A 14,196-nucleotide genomic window follows, 5' to 3' on the forward strand; every position below is an offset into this window, starting at 1 on the left:
CACACAACCACAGTGGGAGACTGTCCAGAGACTTAGGGTTGTGGGGGCACTCAGGGCCTATGTTAAATGTTCTTTGTCACTTGTGACCTATGACTGGTACTGGACAGGGTGCACTGGAAGTCTATAGCTCCTCTGTGGCAGGGGGCGATGACCAGGCCTTTGGCAGAGCTGGGAGGGAACCTAGACATGGTGTTCGTGTGTTTGGGTATCCGTTCTCTCGAGGTGCCGTTACCTGTGGCCTTCATCATCCCGCAGCTCACTTCCATGATGGAGCTGGGGCTAGCAAAGGTCTTAGGCTAGTGTGCAGTGAGTAAGGGGTGTGTGGAAAGCTCATGGGGGCCACGGGCCAGCCGAGGTGGGTGGGAGGTAGCATTGTTTCTCCTGTTTCCTTTTGCCGTTCTTCCCTCTGTGTCTTTGAGTGTCATTGGCATCATCCTTGGGCTTTATCTAATGGGGACAAATTGAGATCTGGCCTTGAGTGGTCTTGCTGGGGCCAGGCTTGATTTCAGGCATAGCACAATGATGCAGTGGTTGTGATGTCTGCTTCCCATTCTGTCAATGGGGACACTGGCCCAATGGGACTTTGTAGGACTTGCCGACGCCTATCGGGTTTGCAGAGAGAGAATGCTCTGAGTCAGGCTCCAGCTCTGGGGAATGTGTGGGGTCCAGGTGCTGTGGCTGTGCCCCGCAGAACAAGAGTGGGGTGTCGCTGTGTGGTTGCCTGGAGCCCACTCTGCAGCCTTTTCTTTTTCAGGACAAGCACCACGATGCTGCTCATGAGATTATTGAGACTATCCGGTGAGTGCTGCATGGGGTAAGGGGGGGAGGGATGGGTGCCAAGCGACCTGCTTCCTGAGGCTGTCCTCACTCAAGTGGCTAGTAGTGTAGGGCATCAAGTTGCAGGGCAGCCTGCCCCAGTCTTTGCCACACTGTGCTTATCAGAGAAAACCTCAGTTGTTTGTTCCCCTGCCATGGCAGGGATGAGTCAGGTCTCATGTTCAGCCTCTGCCTGCAGCCTCCTGTGAGATGGCGCAGGGGAAGTGTCTCTGTGCTCTCCTGTCTCCTTCATTAGTCCCTACCTTTGGGGGAATTGTAGAAAGATAGGAGTTTGTGAGGCCCACTAAGGTCTGATGTTGCTGAGTGGGTGGGTGGGTGGGGCTCCGTCCTGATACCTGCAGAGACACAATGCCAGGGTGGCTGCCTGTTGGATTGGTTCTGGTGTCTTTCTTTAGGAGCTTCTGCCCTCTAAAGCTCCCAAAATAGTGGGCATAGACTAGTGTGAGAAAAGCCCAGTACACCCACAAAACTGAGACCCTGTACAGGTTAGATGCCCATTGCGAGCTCAGACCTGGAGATAACATTGTGAAGAGGCCGGTAAGTTGTCAGTGAGTACAGCACTTAGGTTGCTAGCCTGGGGACCTGAGTGTCATCCCTGGGACCCCTTGTGGAGATGGAAGGAGAGGACCATCTGTGGACGTCCTCTGAGTCCCACAGATGTGGGTGTTCTGTGGCACACATGCTGCCCTGTCTTGTGCACCCACTAGTGCACACACACAACCCCACCCCCATGCACTAATAATAATTTTAAAACATTTGAAAGTCTGGTAGTGAAAGCTGAGACATTTTTGTGGGTTGAGGTGGGAGCTGCAGGTGGAACAGAACCTGGAGAAGGATGGGGTAGGCCCAGAGACAAGACAATCTGGGATTGGGGGTGGGCCTCTGGGCAGGTGTTTTCCTGTCTCCTCCACCTCAGCAGGTCAGAGAAGGTGGGAGACTGGGAGACCTAGATGCGTACCCTCTCAGGGGCCACCCCAGCACTTTTTCTTCCTGCAGCCAGCAGACAGGTCCAGTGCATCAGCAGACTGTATCACTGTAGTTCCCTGGACAGTGCTCTGACTGCTGGAGGTCATCCAGCTGGACTTGGCCAGCCACCAGCCACCGTGGTGCTGAAAAGCAGAGCGGCAGTCGGGGAGCTCATGGGCAAGCCAGCTGTGTGCAGGCGGTGGCACGCAGGAGATTGTCAAGGTGGAAGGCCAGGGCTGCACCTGAGGTCCTCTGACCCCTGTGGGCCTGGGCCCACCTCATCCTACTGCAGCCTCTGGGACGGATGTGCTTCAGGGTGGAATAGAGGAAGAATCTGGGGACCATGGAAGATGCCACTGAACAGTGAACGGGGCTTTTTCCTCTTGGTGCTCCTTGCCATTGTAGCCTTCTACAACTTTCAACGTAGGGTACCCCTCTTTTTAAATCTTTTTTTTTTTTACATATTTTTTTTTTAGGATTTATTTATTACGTGTACAGTGTTCTGTCTGCACGTATGCCTGCAGGCCAGAAGATGGCACCAGACCTCATTACACATGGTTGTGAGCCACCATGTGGTTGCTGGGAATTGAACTCAGGACCTTTGGAATAGGAGGCAGTGTTCTAAACCGCTGAGCCATCTCTCCAGCCCCTTTCCCTTTTTTTTTGGTTTTTCGAGACAGGGTTTCTCTGTGGCTTTGGAGCCTGTCTTGGAACTAGCTCTGTAGACCAGGCTGGTCTCGAACTCAGAGATCCGCTTGCCTCTGCCTCCCGAGTGCTGGGATTAAAGGCGTACGCCACCATCGCCCGGCCCCTTTTTAATTCTTAAAAATTTTATTTTACCGCTGGGCATGATGACACATAGATCTTTAATCTGAGAACTCAGGAGGTAAAGTCTTGATCTTTCTAGTGAGTTTCAGGATAGTCATGCTTGTGTAGGGAGACCTGTCTAAAAAAAAAAAAAAAGGAAAGAAAGAAAGGAAGAAAGAAAGAAAGAAAAAATGATTTAAAGGGGGCTGGAGAGATGGCTCAGTGGTTAAGAGGACTAGCTGTTCTTCCACAGGACGTGAGTTCAATTCTCAGCAACCACATGATGGGTCACAACCATGTGTAATGAGATCTGGCGCCCTCTTCTGGTGTGTCAGCGTACATGGAGGCAGAATGTTGTATACATAATAAATAAATCTTTAAAAAATAAAGATTTAAAAAACTAAATTTTAGATGAGTGGTGGTGATGCATGCCTTTAATTCTAGGACTCGGAAGGCAGAGGCAGGTGGATCTCTTGAGTTCGAGGTCAGGCTGGTCTACAGAGTGAGTTCCAGGACAGGCTCCAAAACAACACAGAGAAACCCTGTCCTGAAAAACCTAAATAAACAAACAAACAAATAAATAAATGCCAAGTTCAAATAAATTAATAAGTAAAAGAGCAAGTTCCAGGACAGTCTCCAAAGCTGCAGAGAAATCCTGTCTCAAAAACCAGTGAATGAATTTTACTATCTGGTGTATCCCAGGCTGGTCCTGAACAGAAATGTGGCCTTGAATGGGCTCAAACCCCTTATTTTCCTTCCAGACCTAGCCCTTCTCCCAAAGTCTTTATTATTACTGTGTTTGTGTGTAGTTGATAATGTCTGTGTGTGTACACAAGCCTCAGCACCTGATGAGGCTAGAGGACAGCTTTGTGGAGTTCCTTCTTCCATCTTGTGTAAGCCCCCAGGCTTATGCACAATCGCTTTCACCCTTTAAGACTTCTTGCCAGAAACCCCCGCCCACCATTTTTTTTTTTTGTCCCATTGTGTAGATCAGTCTGGCTAGAATTTGGTGTCTTTGTGTGTCAGCCCTACCCACCACGGTTGGGATGGCTGGGTGTGCCACCAGGCCTAGCTGATAGTTTACTTTTTACTATAAGGCGTGAATTTGTTTCTTTTCCAAGTGCCAGCACTGTTTGACCTTGGTTTCATAAAATCTGTGTGATTTCACAGTAGTCCCCTCCCCCGAATCCGGAGAATGGGGCTTAGGCCAACAGAAGCTCTGTGTTCCATTTCAGGTGGGTCTGTGAGGAAATCCCAGATCTCAAGCTGGCCATGGAGAACTATGTCCTGATCGACTATGACACCAAAAGGTGAGCCGGAAGAGGGCGAGTGGACTGTTGGTTCTACTTCCCGACTGCCCACACCCTGGCCAACCATCTGTGTGAAGCTTCTAGCTGGTGGAGTGGGGCCATCCCTGGGAACTCCACACTGAACAAACTTGAATTGATGCATGGGAAAGTAGCAGGGCTGGTGAGGGAGCTAAGGGCCTTTTAGAGCAGCAAGCGGGTCCTGGTCCTGCCAGGGTCTACTTTACATTTGTTCTCAGCCCTGACTGTAAGTAGGTGTGGGGGAGGCCAGTCTCTGTCACACCCTCTCCTCCTGGACAGAATGGGTGGAGAAGAGATGGCATCCCTGGAATGCTGCCTGGTGTGAGGTTTACTTTCCTTTGAGAAAGGCCAACCCAGGCTCCACCTCCTGCTCAGAGCCTGCTTCATTCCGGACTCTGCCTGCAAGTCCTCTGACCTCCTTATTAGAAAGGACCAGTCTTCTGGGTGGGCCTAGCATCTGGGTGTGTGAGTGTTAGCTGTCCTGTGCCACAGGTCCCTTCTCTGGACCCACAGGACACGAAAACCTACCTTTCTGGTGTAGGATCAGGACAGGTGGACAGCTGGGTGACCAGGGCAGGGGCCTCTGTCCTTGTGGAGTTGGGGTGGTCCCCGTCTCACTGCCTTTGAGTTCATACCCTAGAAGTTCCTAGACCTCTAGGAATTTTTCTTTTGCCCTGCAAGGAATGCGACCAGGGCCTTGCATGTGGACCCCTCAGTCCCATTGATAGTAGAGTGGGCCTTTGTACCTCACCTAGCCTGACCTCAAACTGCTGGGCTCATGAGACTCAACTCATAAATAGCTAGGACTGCGGTTGTGTGCGCTTTGACTTTTCTGTAGTACCTGCAGTCTGGGAGCCCTTCTTCTGTCCTGTGACTGCTGCTGACCTGGGTCTCTTCTGGGATAGTAAGACACTGACTTGGCCCATCCTGGTTCACACTGTAGCATGCTGGAGTGTTAGGGCCTCGGTAGGGAGGAAGCTGCCTGTGTGTATTAGTGCCCCAGAGGCCCTACCCCTGGGCATATAGGGATGGAGTGGTCCCTTGTCCCCAGAACTATGCTTCTGCTGCCTGTGTTAATCTCAATAGTGAGAATAAGACCACTTTGGGTCAGTTTTGAAGCAAGCTTGATTTTTATTGCAGTGCACACAAAAGCTGGCCAGCGACTGCCTCTGAAGTCAAGTTAAAGAAGGCAGCCCCTAATCCACCTCTTAGACCCTTTTTAAGGAATAAAATCACTCAGAGATTTATAGAAGGGAGACAATGGGGCAAGAAGAAAATACAAAGAGACCTTTAAAAAAATTCCCATGGTTATCATGTGATTAAGCGGGGTGGGGAGGGTAAGGGTATTCTAATAAACAAATGAAGATCATGGGTTGGGGAAGGTCAGGTTCCAGGAAACAGAGCAACTCAACTCTCACAGTAAATAGAAACTTACTTTTAAAAGTGAAGCATAATGACTCCTGCCTTTAAAATGGAGTTAGGTATTTTCTCGCCTAGTGCTCAGAGTGTGCAGGAGTCTTCCCAGAGGCGGTTCCTAATTGAGCCATCCTTCCCCAGGCCTGTCTCAGAAGGTACAGATTCCTGCATGTGGTGTTCAGAGACTGACGGGCTCCTCTGCCCACACATTGGCACTCTGCTTGTTTCCTTTTTTAAAAGATTTCATTTGGCTGTGTGTGGTGGCCCGTGCCTTCAATCCCAGAACTAGGGAAGCAGAGACAGGTGAATCTCTGTGAGCTCAAGGCCAGCCTGGTCTGTAGATCCAGAAGCCAAAAAAAGGAAGAAGAAGAAGAAGAAGAAAAAAAAAAACCATTTTCATTTATTTTTATTTTGAGTGTGAATGTTTGCCTGCTTGTATGTCTGTGTCCTGTGTGTGAGCAGTGCCCACAGGGGTCAGAAGAGGGAGTCATGTCCCCTGGAGCTGGAGGTAGAGATGGTTGTGAGTCACCATGTGGGTGCTGGGAGCACAACCTGCATCCTCTGTGAGAGCTCTGATCACTGAGCTGCTTCTCCAACCCTAGTCCAGTCTTCATAGTGACTTTCCTTGAGTTCCTCGTCTAGTGACATGGTCTGACCATGGAACTGACACATGGATAGAGACCTTTCCAGACTGCCTTTGCACTTGGTCCTGTGGCTGGAGACTGTCTCAGCATGCAGCCCCTTGCTGGCCTGTCATGTTGGTGCTTCTGGAATCCCATGCCTCCCTAGAGGCTTTGCCCAGCCCTACAAGTCTGTGAAAGCTGGGCACATTGCAGCCCACTGACGCTTCCTCTCTTTCTTTCTCAGTTTTGAAAGCATGCAGAGGCTGTGTGACAAGTACAACCGAGCCATCGACAGCATCCACCAGCTGGTAGGTGGCTCCACACTAGTGAGGCTGTTCAATTCCCTCTGTGCGTTTGCATGATGCTAACTCCTGGACCTCCCGGGGCAGTCAAGCACTAGGACCTCCTGGTTGCTGTCAAAGAGTGGTGGGGAGGGCTGTTGGCATGATGAGACAGGGGAGTTGTGTGGCAGTATATTAAGCCCCAGCTACCCTAGCTGTCTTCCAAGTAGCTTCTTGGGGTCATTGCATCTCTGCCCATCTCTGCGTGCTGCAGCAGAGGTGCAGTCAGCAGCCTTTGGAACTGGGAGCCTACCTCCCTCTGCCCTGCTGCTGTCTTTGAGCCTGTGGCCTCTGCTCTAATGTTTTCTAGTTTGCTTCACCTGCTGGGAGGAGGTGTCCTCACAATAGTCACATAAAGCTGTGCTCCGCCTGCCCACCTTAGCTGACAAACTGGGTGCAGGCAGCAGAGCTTGACCACTGAGCACCCAGGGAGTGGTCTTTCTAGAAGGCACAGGGGCAGTGGGGCTTTTAGCAGGTGTTGGGCCTTTATGGGGATCTGTGGTGTCAGGGAACACTCTGTGGAAGATGGGCTGTGTGGAGAGGCTGGGCTGGGACAGGGTAGCTTCATGGTTCCTTGAGCTAAGACACTCATGCAGCTCTGCAGGGATGACCCACTGGGCACTGGTTCTGCCCTCATCTCTGTACCGGTGGAACACCAGCTGTATCAGCTGCATTAGGGCTCCTGTGGGGCAGCAAGAGGTGTGGGGCCTGGCCCTTCAGATGGACTATCCCGTCTCGTCACATCCTGTGCCAGTGCTTTGGCTGGTAGAGTGTCCATGGCTATGAGACCAAGGGGTTGAGCCCTTCTCCCCTGAGGAAATTTGATCTGGTGGCTAAGATCAGTAGATGAGTGCCAGGATGTGCCAGTGTGTATTCCAAGGCCAGACTGAGACTGCAGTTGGAGTCTGCAGCTGTTCGCTGCTTTCTTTTGACCTTCCCCAAAGCTAGAGAGTCTGAGGTATGTCCTGGGAGGAGGTATACCAGCCAGGGAGCCTGGAGTCAGGAGGGGCTCCTGGGACTCCAGGACTGGGCTTAGGTCAGAACGCTTACCAGGTCCAGTTGGAGTTGACCTCATGTGAGTAACATAGATGGAGTGCCTGAGTTGGCCTGGAGGGGTCGGACAGAAACCTGGAGGCCAGAACTGGCTCTGTGCACTCATAGGCGCACTCACGCTGCTGTGTTGTTTTCTGTTGTGGTCTTCGGGACTGCCTCAGTAGGTTCTTTACCACTGAGCCACACTCCAGCCCCCTTTTTTTTTTTTTTTTTTTTTTTTGCTTTTTCGAGACAGGGTTTCTCTGTGGCTTTGGAGCCTGTCCTGGAACTAGCTCTTGTAGACCAGGCTGGTCTCGAACTCACAGAGATCCACCTGCCTCTGCCTCCCAAGTGCTGGGATTAAAGGCGTGCGCCACCACCGCCCGGCACTCCAGCCCCTTTTGTGTTTGTTTTGAGACAGGGTTTCTCTGTGTAAAAGCCCTGGCTGTCTTGGAACTAGCTCTGTTATCCAGGCTGGCCTTGAACTCAGAGATCTGTCTGCCTCTGCTGGGATTAATGGCGTCTGCTACCACACCACCTGGTGACCTATTTGATGTAGGATTTTACTACGTAGTCCAGGCAGGCCTTGGACTGACAGTGTTCCCTCTGCTCCAACCTCCCAAGTTGTAGGTGTCAGTCAGGTGCTGCTGCCTGCTGTGGAGTGTAATTGGTCATGTCTACTCTTGTCCCCAGTGGAAGGGCACCACGCAACCCATGAAGCTAAATACTCGACCTTCCAATGGGCTCCTGCGGCACATCCTGCAGCAGGTGTACAACCACTCTGTGACTGACCCTGAGAAGCTCAACAACTACGAGCCCTTTTCCCCTGAGGTGTATGGGGAGACCTCCTTTGACCTGGTCGCCCAGATGATCGACGAGATCAAGATGACCGAGGATGACCTGTTTGTAGACCTGGGCAGTGGTGAGTGTCTTGTAGCAGTCTTTGAGCTGTCCTTGGCTCTCAGTGCACCCTCGGCTGCACATGAATGCTCAAAGGACTTCTTAGGACCTTTTAGGGTGGACACTGGATTAGCCGAGGCTTCTGGTACCACTAGTGCTCCTGCTCAGGGCTTCCACTCGAAATCCTGCTGGCTCCTTACAGCCCCTGAACCTTCTTATGACCCCATGGGTCTTGGCTTGTGAGATTCTCAACCAGAGCAGTATTCCTGAGGCCTCTGGTCACACTCTGCAGCCTCACTCGTGGGGCTGCTGGACTGCCTGCATGGCTGGCTGTGGTTCTGATGGTATCCACTAGAGTTTCAATTGCTGCGGTGAAGGACCATGACCTAAAGCTATCTGGGAGGAAAGGGTTTGTTTTTGTCTTATCCTTCCATATCACTGTTCATCACTGAAGGAAGTCATGACAGGAACTCACACAGGGCGGGAACCTGGAGGCAGAAACTTATGGCAGACACCATGGAGGATGCTGCTTATTGGCTTGCTCCACATGGCTTGCTCATTCTGCTTTCTTATAGAACCCAGAATCAGCAGCCTAGGTATAGCCCCACCTACAATGGGCTGGGCCCTCCCTGACCTGGGCCCTTGCCAATCAGTCGCTAATTAATGAAATGTACCAGGTGTGGTGTGTATGCCTTTAATCCCAGGGAGACGGGGGCAGGTGGATCTCTGTGAGTTCAAGGCCAGCCTGATCTATAGAGGACAGGCCAGGACTATTACACAGAGAAACCCTGTCTTGAAAATAGAGAGAGAAGAGAGAAGAGAGAGAGAGAGAGAGAATTCCCAATGCCCTAAGTTTGCCTCCAATATGATTTTATGGAAACATTGTCTTTTTCCTCTCAGATGACTCTAGTTTGTGTCAAGTTGACATAAAACTGTCCAGCATAGGACTTATTTCTCATACTCATGGATGTGAGGTAAAGGCTCTAAAAGGCCCAGCTACACCTGCAATTCTTTTAGAAGCTGCTGGTCCAACCCTGGTGGTTGAGCCTCCTGGGTCCCTTACCTTTCAGAGCCCCTCCCGAGGCACTGTAGCTTTGGGGCTCACTCACCCTACTAAACTGTGGACGGGATGCCTCTGTCTAGACTTTATGTCTCCTGAGGCACTGTGCGGTGTGTCTCCTGGCTTCTCTACTCTATGGTTCTGAGCTGCTTGTTACTGGAAAACACTTCCCAGCATAGAAAGTCAGGTGGCATGTATGTGCCATCTCAAATGTGAAACTGGCCTGCCACGTGTAGGGTCATCTTCAGAGGCTTGACCCTTGATGCCATGAAGCAGTGTTGGCAGGCCTGATTTCTCTGTGTAGGGCCAGCAGGCGCCAGTCGCTGGCGGTTATAGCCTCTGGATTTCTTATTTTGTTTCCCATCCTCAAGCAGACCTGTTAGGTTTAGGGTGCTAGCTGGCCCAGGGGATGACTTATGTGAAGAAGTGACTTCCTGGGGACTGCTAAGCTTTGTGCAGCCATCCCCACACAGGAGCAGGCAGGTTGCAGGTTCACAGATCGCATTATGGGTTGTAGAGTGGTGCATACGTCTTCTGCTGGGAGGTCTGTGCTTGTGAATGGTCTCTTCTCTGATGCCAAGGGACATTGTCATGTGGCTGAGGCCACTGGTCTCTGTGGGGGCCACACAGACTCTGACCTGTGTCTCTCTGGCTGAAGGTGTGGGGCAGGTTGTCCTTCAGGTTGCTGCGGCCACCAACTGCAAACATCACTACGGAGTGGAGAAAGCGGACATCCCAGCCAAGTACGCGGAGGTGAGCAGTCACGTGTGCACAGTGCTTCAGGCTCTTGTGTCTGGGTAGAACTCCTTCAGGCCAAGCGTTTCTGTGTTTGTGACACCCAGCACCTTTGAGCAGGGTGCCTGTGTCCCTGGTAGGCTCTGCAGAGCTTCATGATAAGGTCATTCTGCTCTCCTGGCAGGACATGGCCACCCCTTCCTGGAGAGAGAATGTTGCTGAGCTCCTATGAGTTGAGAGGGTGCATATTTCCTGTGGACACCCTATCTTTTCCTCCCAGGGTGGGGTTCAGGCTCTTGATCTTGGGGCTCTGTTGGAGGATTGGGAACCTTGTTACTATCCCATAGCCCCTCCTTTGGGTGTCCCTACCACTGTGCTCCACAGCAGGGTCGCTGTATAGGCATCAGTATCTTGTCTGGTATGATCCTGCAGGGCTTGTGGACCCTCCACCGCCTAAGCCTTCCTGAGTTTATAACGTTGTGTGCTTTCTTTTCCTCAGACCATGGACCGAGAGTTCAGGAAGTGGATGAAATGGTATGGAAAAAAGCATGCAGAATACACAGTGAGTGCCATCGCTCCATGCCCGCGGCCTCCATCCTAGCCCAGCCCCCTTTCCCCTCCTCTCTTGACCCCAGTCAGTCTTGAGCAGTGACCATATGGCCCTCTGTGGCAATGGGCACAGTCTCTGGAGCTAGCTGCAGAACCCCAACTGAGCCTGGCTCTTCCTGCTTCCCTGGCCCGGGCATCATCCCTAGACATGTGGTAACTGGGCTATGTCAGCATATGCTCTCAACTCTAAGGAGCTGAGACCTCCAGACTGGGCAAGTGCACCCCTAATGAGCTGCACCTTTGTGTAGCCTGTGGCATTAGGGGTTGGGACCCTTGGGTTCTTGATCTGGTTAGACCATTTTGTGGGCTGGCTGGGAGAGGCAGTCTGTGGTGCCTGTGTCCTGTGTGCAGCGGACCGCACGGTGATAACTCTGTCTTGCTCTGTGTGTCACCCTTCCTTCAATAATCCCAGCTCACTCGTGTTTTCTTGGTGGAAGTCTCCCATGCGTGAGAGTCTTGGGAATCTGTTAGGAGAGGCCCACTTGATACTGTGTCTGGGACCCAGGAGATGGGTCCAGATTCCTGAGACATCAACCGTGATGACTCTTCACACTTTCGGTGGGGCCTGTGGGTTCCATACCCACATAGAGTTCTCGGTTGAGGACATAACTTTCAAGAAGACCCTTCTCCTCTTCCTCCTCTTCCTCTTCTTTCTTCTTTTCCTCCTCCTCCTCCTCCTCCTCCTCCTCCTCCTCCTCCTCCTCCTCCTCCTCCTCCTCCTTTTTCTACTTCTTCCTCCTCTTCTTTCTCTTCTCCCTCTTCCTTCTTTCTGCTTCTTCTGCTGCTGTCATTGTTGGATGACCTGGCCTTTGTGGGTGAAGCCAGTGTTGTGACTGGTAGCTGTTTGTCATATTGGCTGTTTCACTGTTGGGCCCTCATGGGACTCAGTGCTCATGCTGGTGGCCCTTGGCTTGTGGCTGGGAGCAGGGCTAAGCCCAAGGGGTGTTCTTGAGGCCTTGATGACCATCAGAAGCAACCTGGCAGCAGAAATAGAAAGCAACTTTTTTGTCTTTGATTGTGTTCACTCTGGCTTCCCACAGCACCTTGAGTGACCACCAGCCTTCTCCAGGAGGCTGCATAGGCACCTTCCCTGGCCATTAGGCCTGGCCTGGCCTGTGCAGTACTGCAGCTTTGATTTTGCAAACCCTGTGCCCTGCCTTCTACTATTCAGGAGCATGCAGGAGAAAATCCAGGGGACCCTAAAAATAGCCCAGAGGACTCTTCTGGCCCAGAACTGCCTTGTGCCAGGGATGCTGCCACCCGCCATGCAGTGGCCTCTTGGATGCTGCCCCCAGCCAGGGCTGCTGACATGCTCCCTCCAGTGGCTGAATTGAGTCTGGCAGTCCCCTCCCTCATCCTCTATTGTCTCTTAGCCAATTTGGAGCAGACCCTGAAGCATGGTCATCTCTGCTGGCGGTGCTTCCTAACATTCCCAGTCTTGGTAACCTCCTGTATTCAGAGTGTGCCTGCCTTCCCATTGCCTGGGCAGCCGTGACTGTATAGCTTTGTATGCAGTTCATCTTCTCAGAGGGGTCTCTGGGCTTTGACCCCTGACCCTGGAAGAGAGTAGAGTAGCCTATACTCCTGGAATCCTGGCTAGAGCTTGCCTAGGCATCCCTGTCACGGGAGTTGGTTGTGCTGAGGTGTCCCATGGGCAGCCAGTCCTGCTGAGGTATACCTGTGGGGCATGTGTCTGAGACTGTCCACAGACCTTAGTGCCTCTGCTCTTTTGCTCTCCAGACTGAGCTGATGGGTTTTCGCAATGGCTAAGTCTGTGTCTGACCATGGCCTCCTGGGTCTCACCATGGTGACCTTTTTTGGCCTTCCCCAAACTTGTGTGGGGCCTTTGTCAGTCTTCCCCACTTGCTTCATGGATGCTAACCTGCTGTGTGCTGTTCCCCTCCTTTTCCATGTTGGTAGATGCACTGTGACACTGTTCCTTAGGGGATATGAGCAAATGTTTCCCAGATAGGGAACCAACAGAGCCCAGCTTGGAGAACTCTCGAGTTTTCCAGTGTTTACTTACAGAAAGTGTTGGTGAGGGACACTTAACAGAAGCAGAAACGGCTCACAGACAGCTGCATCACCAAGACACTCACAAAGCTGGGAATCTGGAATGCACTGCATGGCGTAAGGCAGCATGTTAGGCTGGAGAGCGCCCTTTCCAGGTGTCTCAGTAGGCCTAAGCCTCTCCCAGTTGTCTTGACTGGTGTGACAGTGTCTCTCAGCAGTCCTTACCGCTCCTGTATGCCTGGGGAGGGAGAGCCCAGCACATCCGCTCCGCTCCTTTTCAGGGACTTCCTGTCTGAAGGGGCCTCCCTGCAGGGTGGAGTGTATGGAGATTTCCTACACAGCAGCAGACACCTTGCTTTAGGCCTGTGCTTCCATCCTGGGCCAGATAGTTAGGACTGGCCTAACACACGGTGCAGCTAGTTGACTCCCCAAACTTCATGGCCTGCTTGGCTAGGACAGTAGTACTAGGGCCTGCAGGGTGGAACGCTGGGTCCACACGTGACACAGCTGCAGGGTGAGAGGTCTGTCCTCAGCAGGCACCCTCAGGTTCCTGGAGTGGAGCCAGCCTGCGCCTGTCTGTGCAGCCACGTTGCAGGACCCAGCGGTCAGCCACGCAAAGGCAATCAGCAGAGCTAGGGAGGCCATCTGGGCTTGCAGAGTTCTTCCTAGGAGTCTTAGAACACGCAGCAGGTCGTTCTCATCCAGAGATGCAGAGACCCAGCACCCAGGGCTTCTCTGCTTAGCTTAGACTCTGCAGCAGGGGAGATGGAGGCATGGTCTCTGCTGCAGTGCTTAACTTAGGGGAGAGTGGGAGCCCAGAGCCCAGGTCTCCTAGGCCCAAATGCTCCCCTGCATTTGGGGAATGACTGAAACCCCCATCTTCAGGGCTGGCTGGTGTACAGCAGAACAGAGTCAGAGGTTGCTGAGGAGTAGATTGGAGGAGAGGTGGGCCCTGGCCTGGGGTAGGCTCAGGGACTGTGCAGCCTCCAGGGGCATGCAGGGCTCTGACCACTCCAGCCCAGGTCCACTCTGCCTCACTGGAGGACGGAGGCTGTACAGCTGCTCCTGTCTGGGAACAATCTTATCCTAGCAGGGTGGGGAGGTAGCCCTGGGCCTGCAGCTTGGCGGGTGCTCTGTCATCCTGTCAGCCACAGCTCATGGTGGGTGGAGTGGGGGGACTCCAGTGTGGGCCTTTGGTGTTGCCCATGGTCGACATCCCTTAACCTTTGATACGCGTAGATCCACCACTTCTGCTCAGATCTGCCTGTTGTGTTGTTCGCACTGCGCGGCAGGTAGTGCATCAGATCTTTGCTCCTGTTCATTGCAAAGGAACTTTCCAGCCCAGTGTGGCGTCCTTGACAATGGACAGACTATGCTGTACATCTGTCCATCTTTTCAGGAATGTTCCTGTCTTTTGGGTTTTGTAAACAACTAAACAATCCCACTCCCACCTCATGACCTCCATGTAGAGTGGACTGTTCTTTTCCTGGGCCATATGCCTGGCACTGCAGGTAGTGGGTGGTCTGCAG

The 14,196-nt window shown here is 52.4% G+C and overlaps 1 protein-coding gene across 3 annotated transcripts in view; it reads left to right on the forward strand.

Moving 5' to 3' along the window:
• The window catches only part of Dot1l (DOT1 like histone lysine methyltransferase), a 42,355-nt gene that overhangs the window by 9,985 nt on the left and 18,174 nt on the right, over positions 1-14,196 (forward strand). For all 3 annotated transcript variants that reach the window (XM_057772432.1, XM_057772430.1, XM_057772431.1), the window contains exons 2-7: positions 755-798; positions 3,846-3,920; positions 6,222-6,285; positions 8,044-8,272; positions 9,969-10,063; positions 10,545-10,607. In XM_057772432.1, coding sequence (XP_057628415.1) covers positions 755-798; positions 3,846-3,920; positions 6,222-6,285; positions 8,044-8,272; positions 9,969-10,063; positions 10,545-10,607 — 570 coding nt within the window. The remainder of the gene's footprint in view (positions 1-754; positions 799-3,845; positions 3,921-6,221; positions 6,286-8,043; positions 8,273-9,968; positions 10,064-10,544; positions 10,608-14,196) is intronic.

Source organism: Chionomys nivalis, chromosome 6, assembly GCF_950005125.1.
Source record: "Chionomys nivalis chromosome 6, mChiNiv1.1, whole genome shotgun sequence".
Taxonomy (NCBI): Eukaryota; Metazoa; Chordata; class Mammalia; order Rodentia; family Cricetidae; genus Chionomys; species Chionomys nivalis.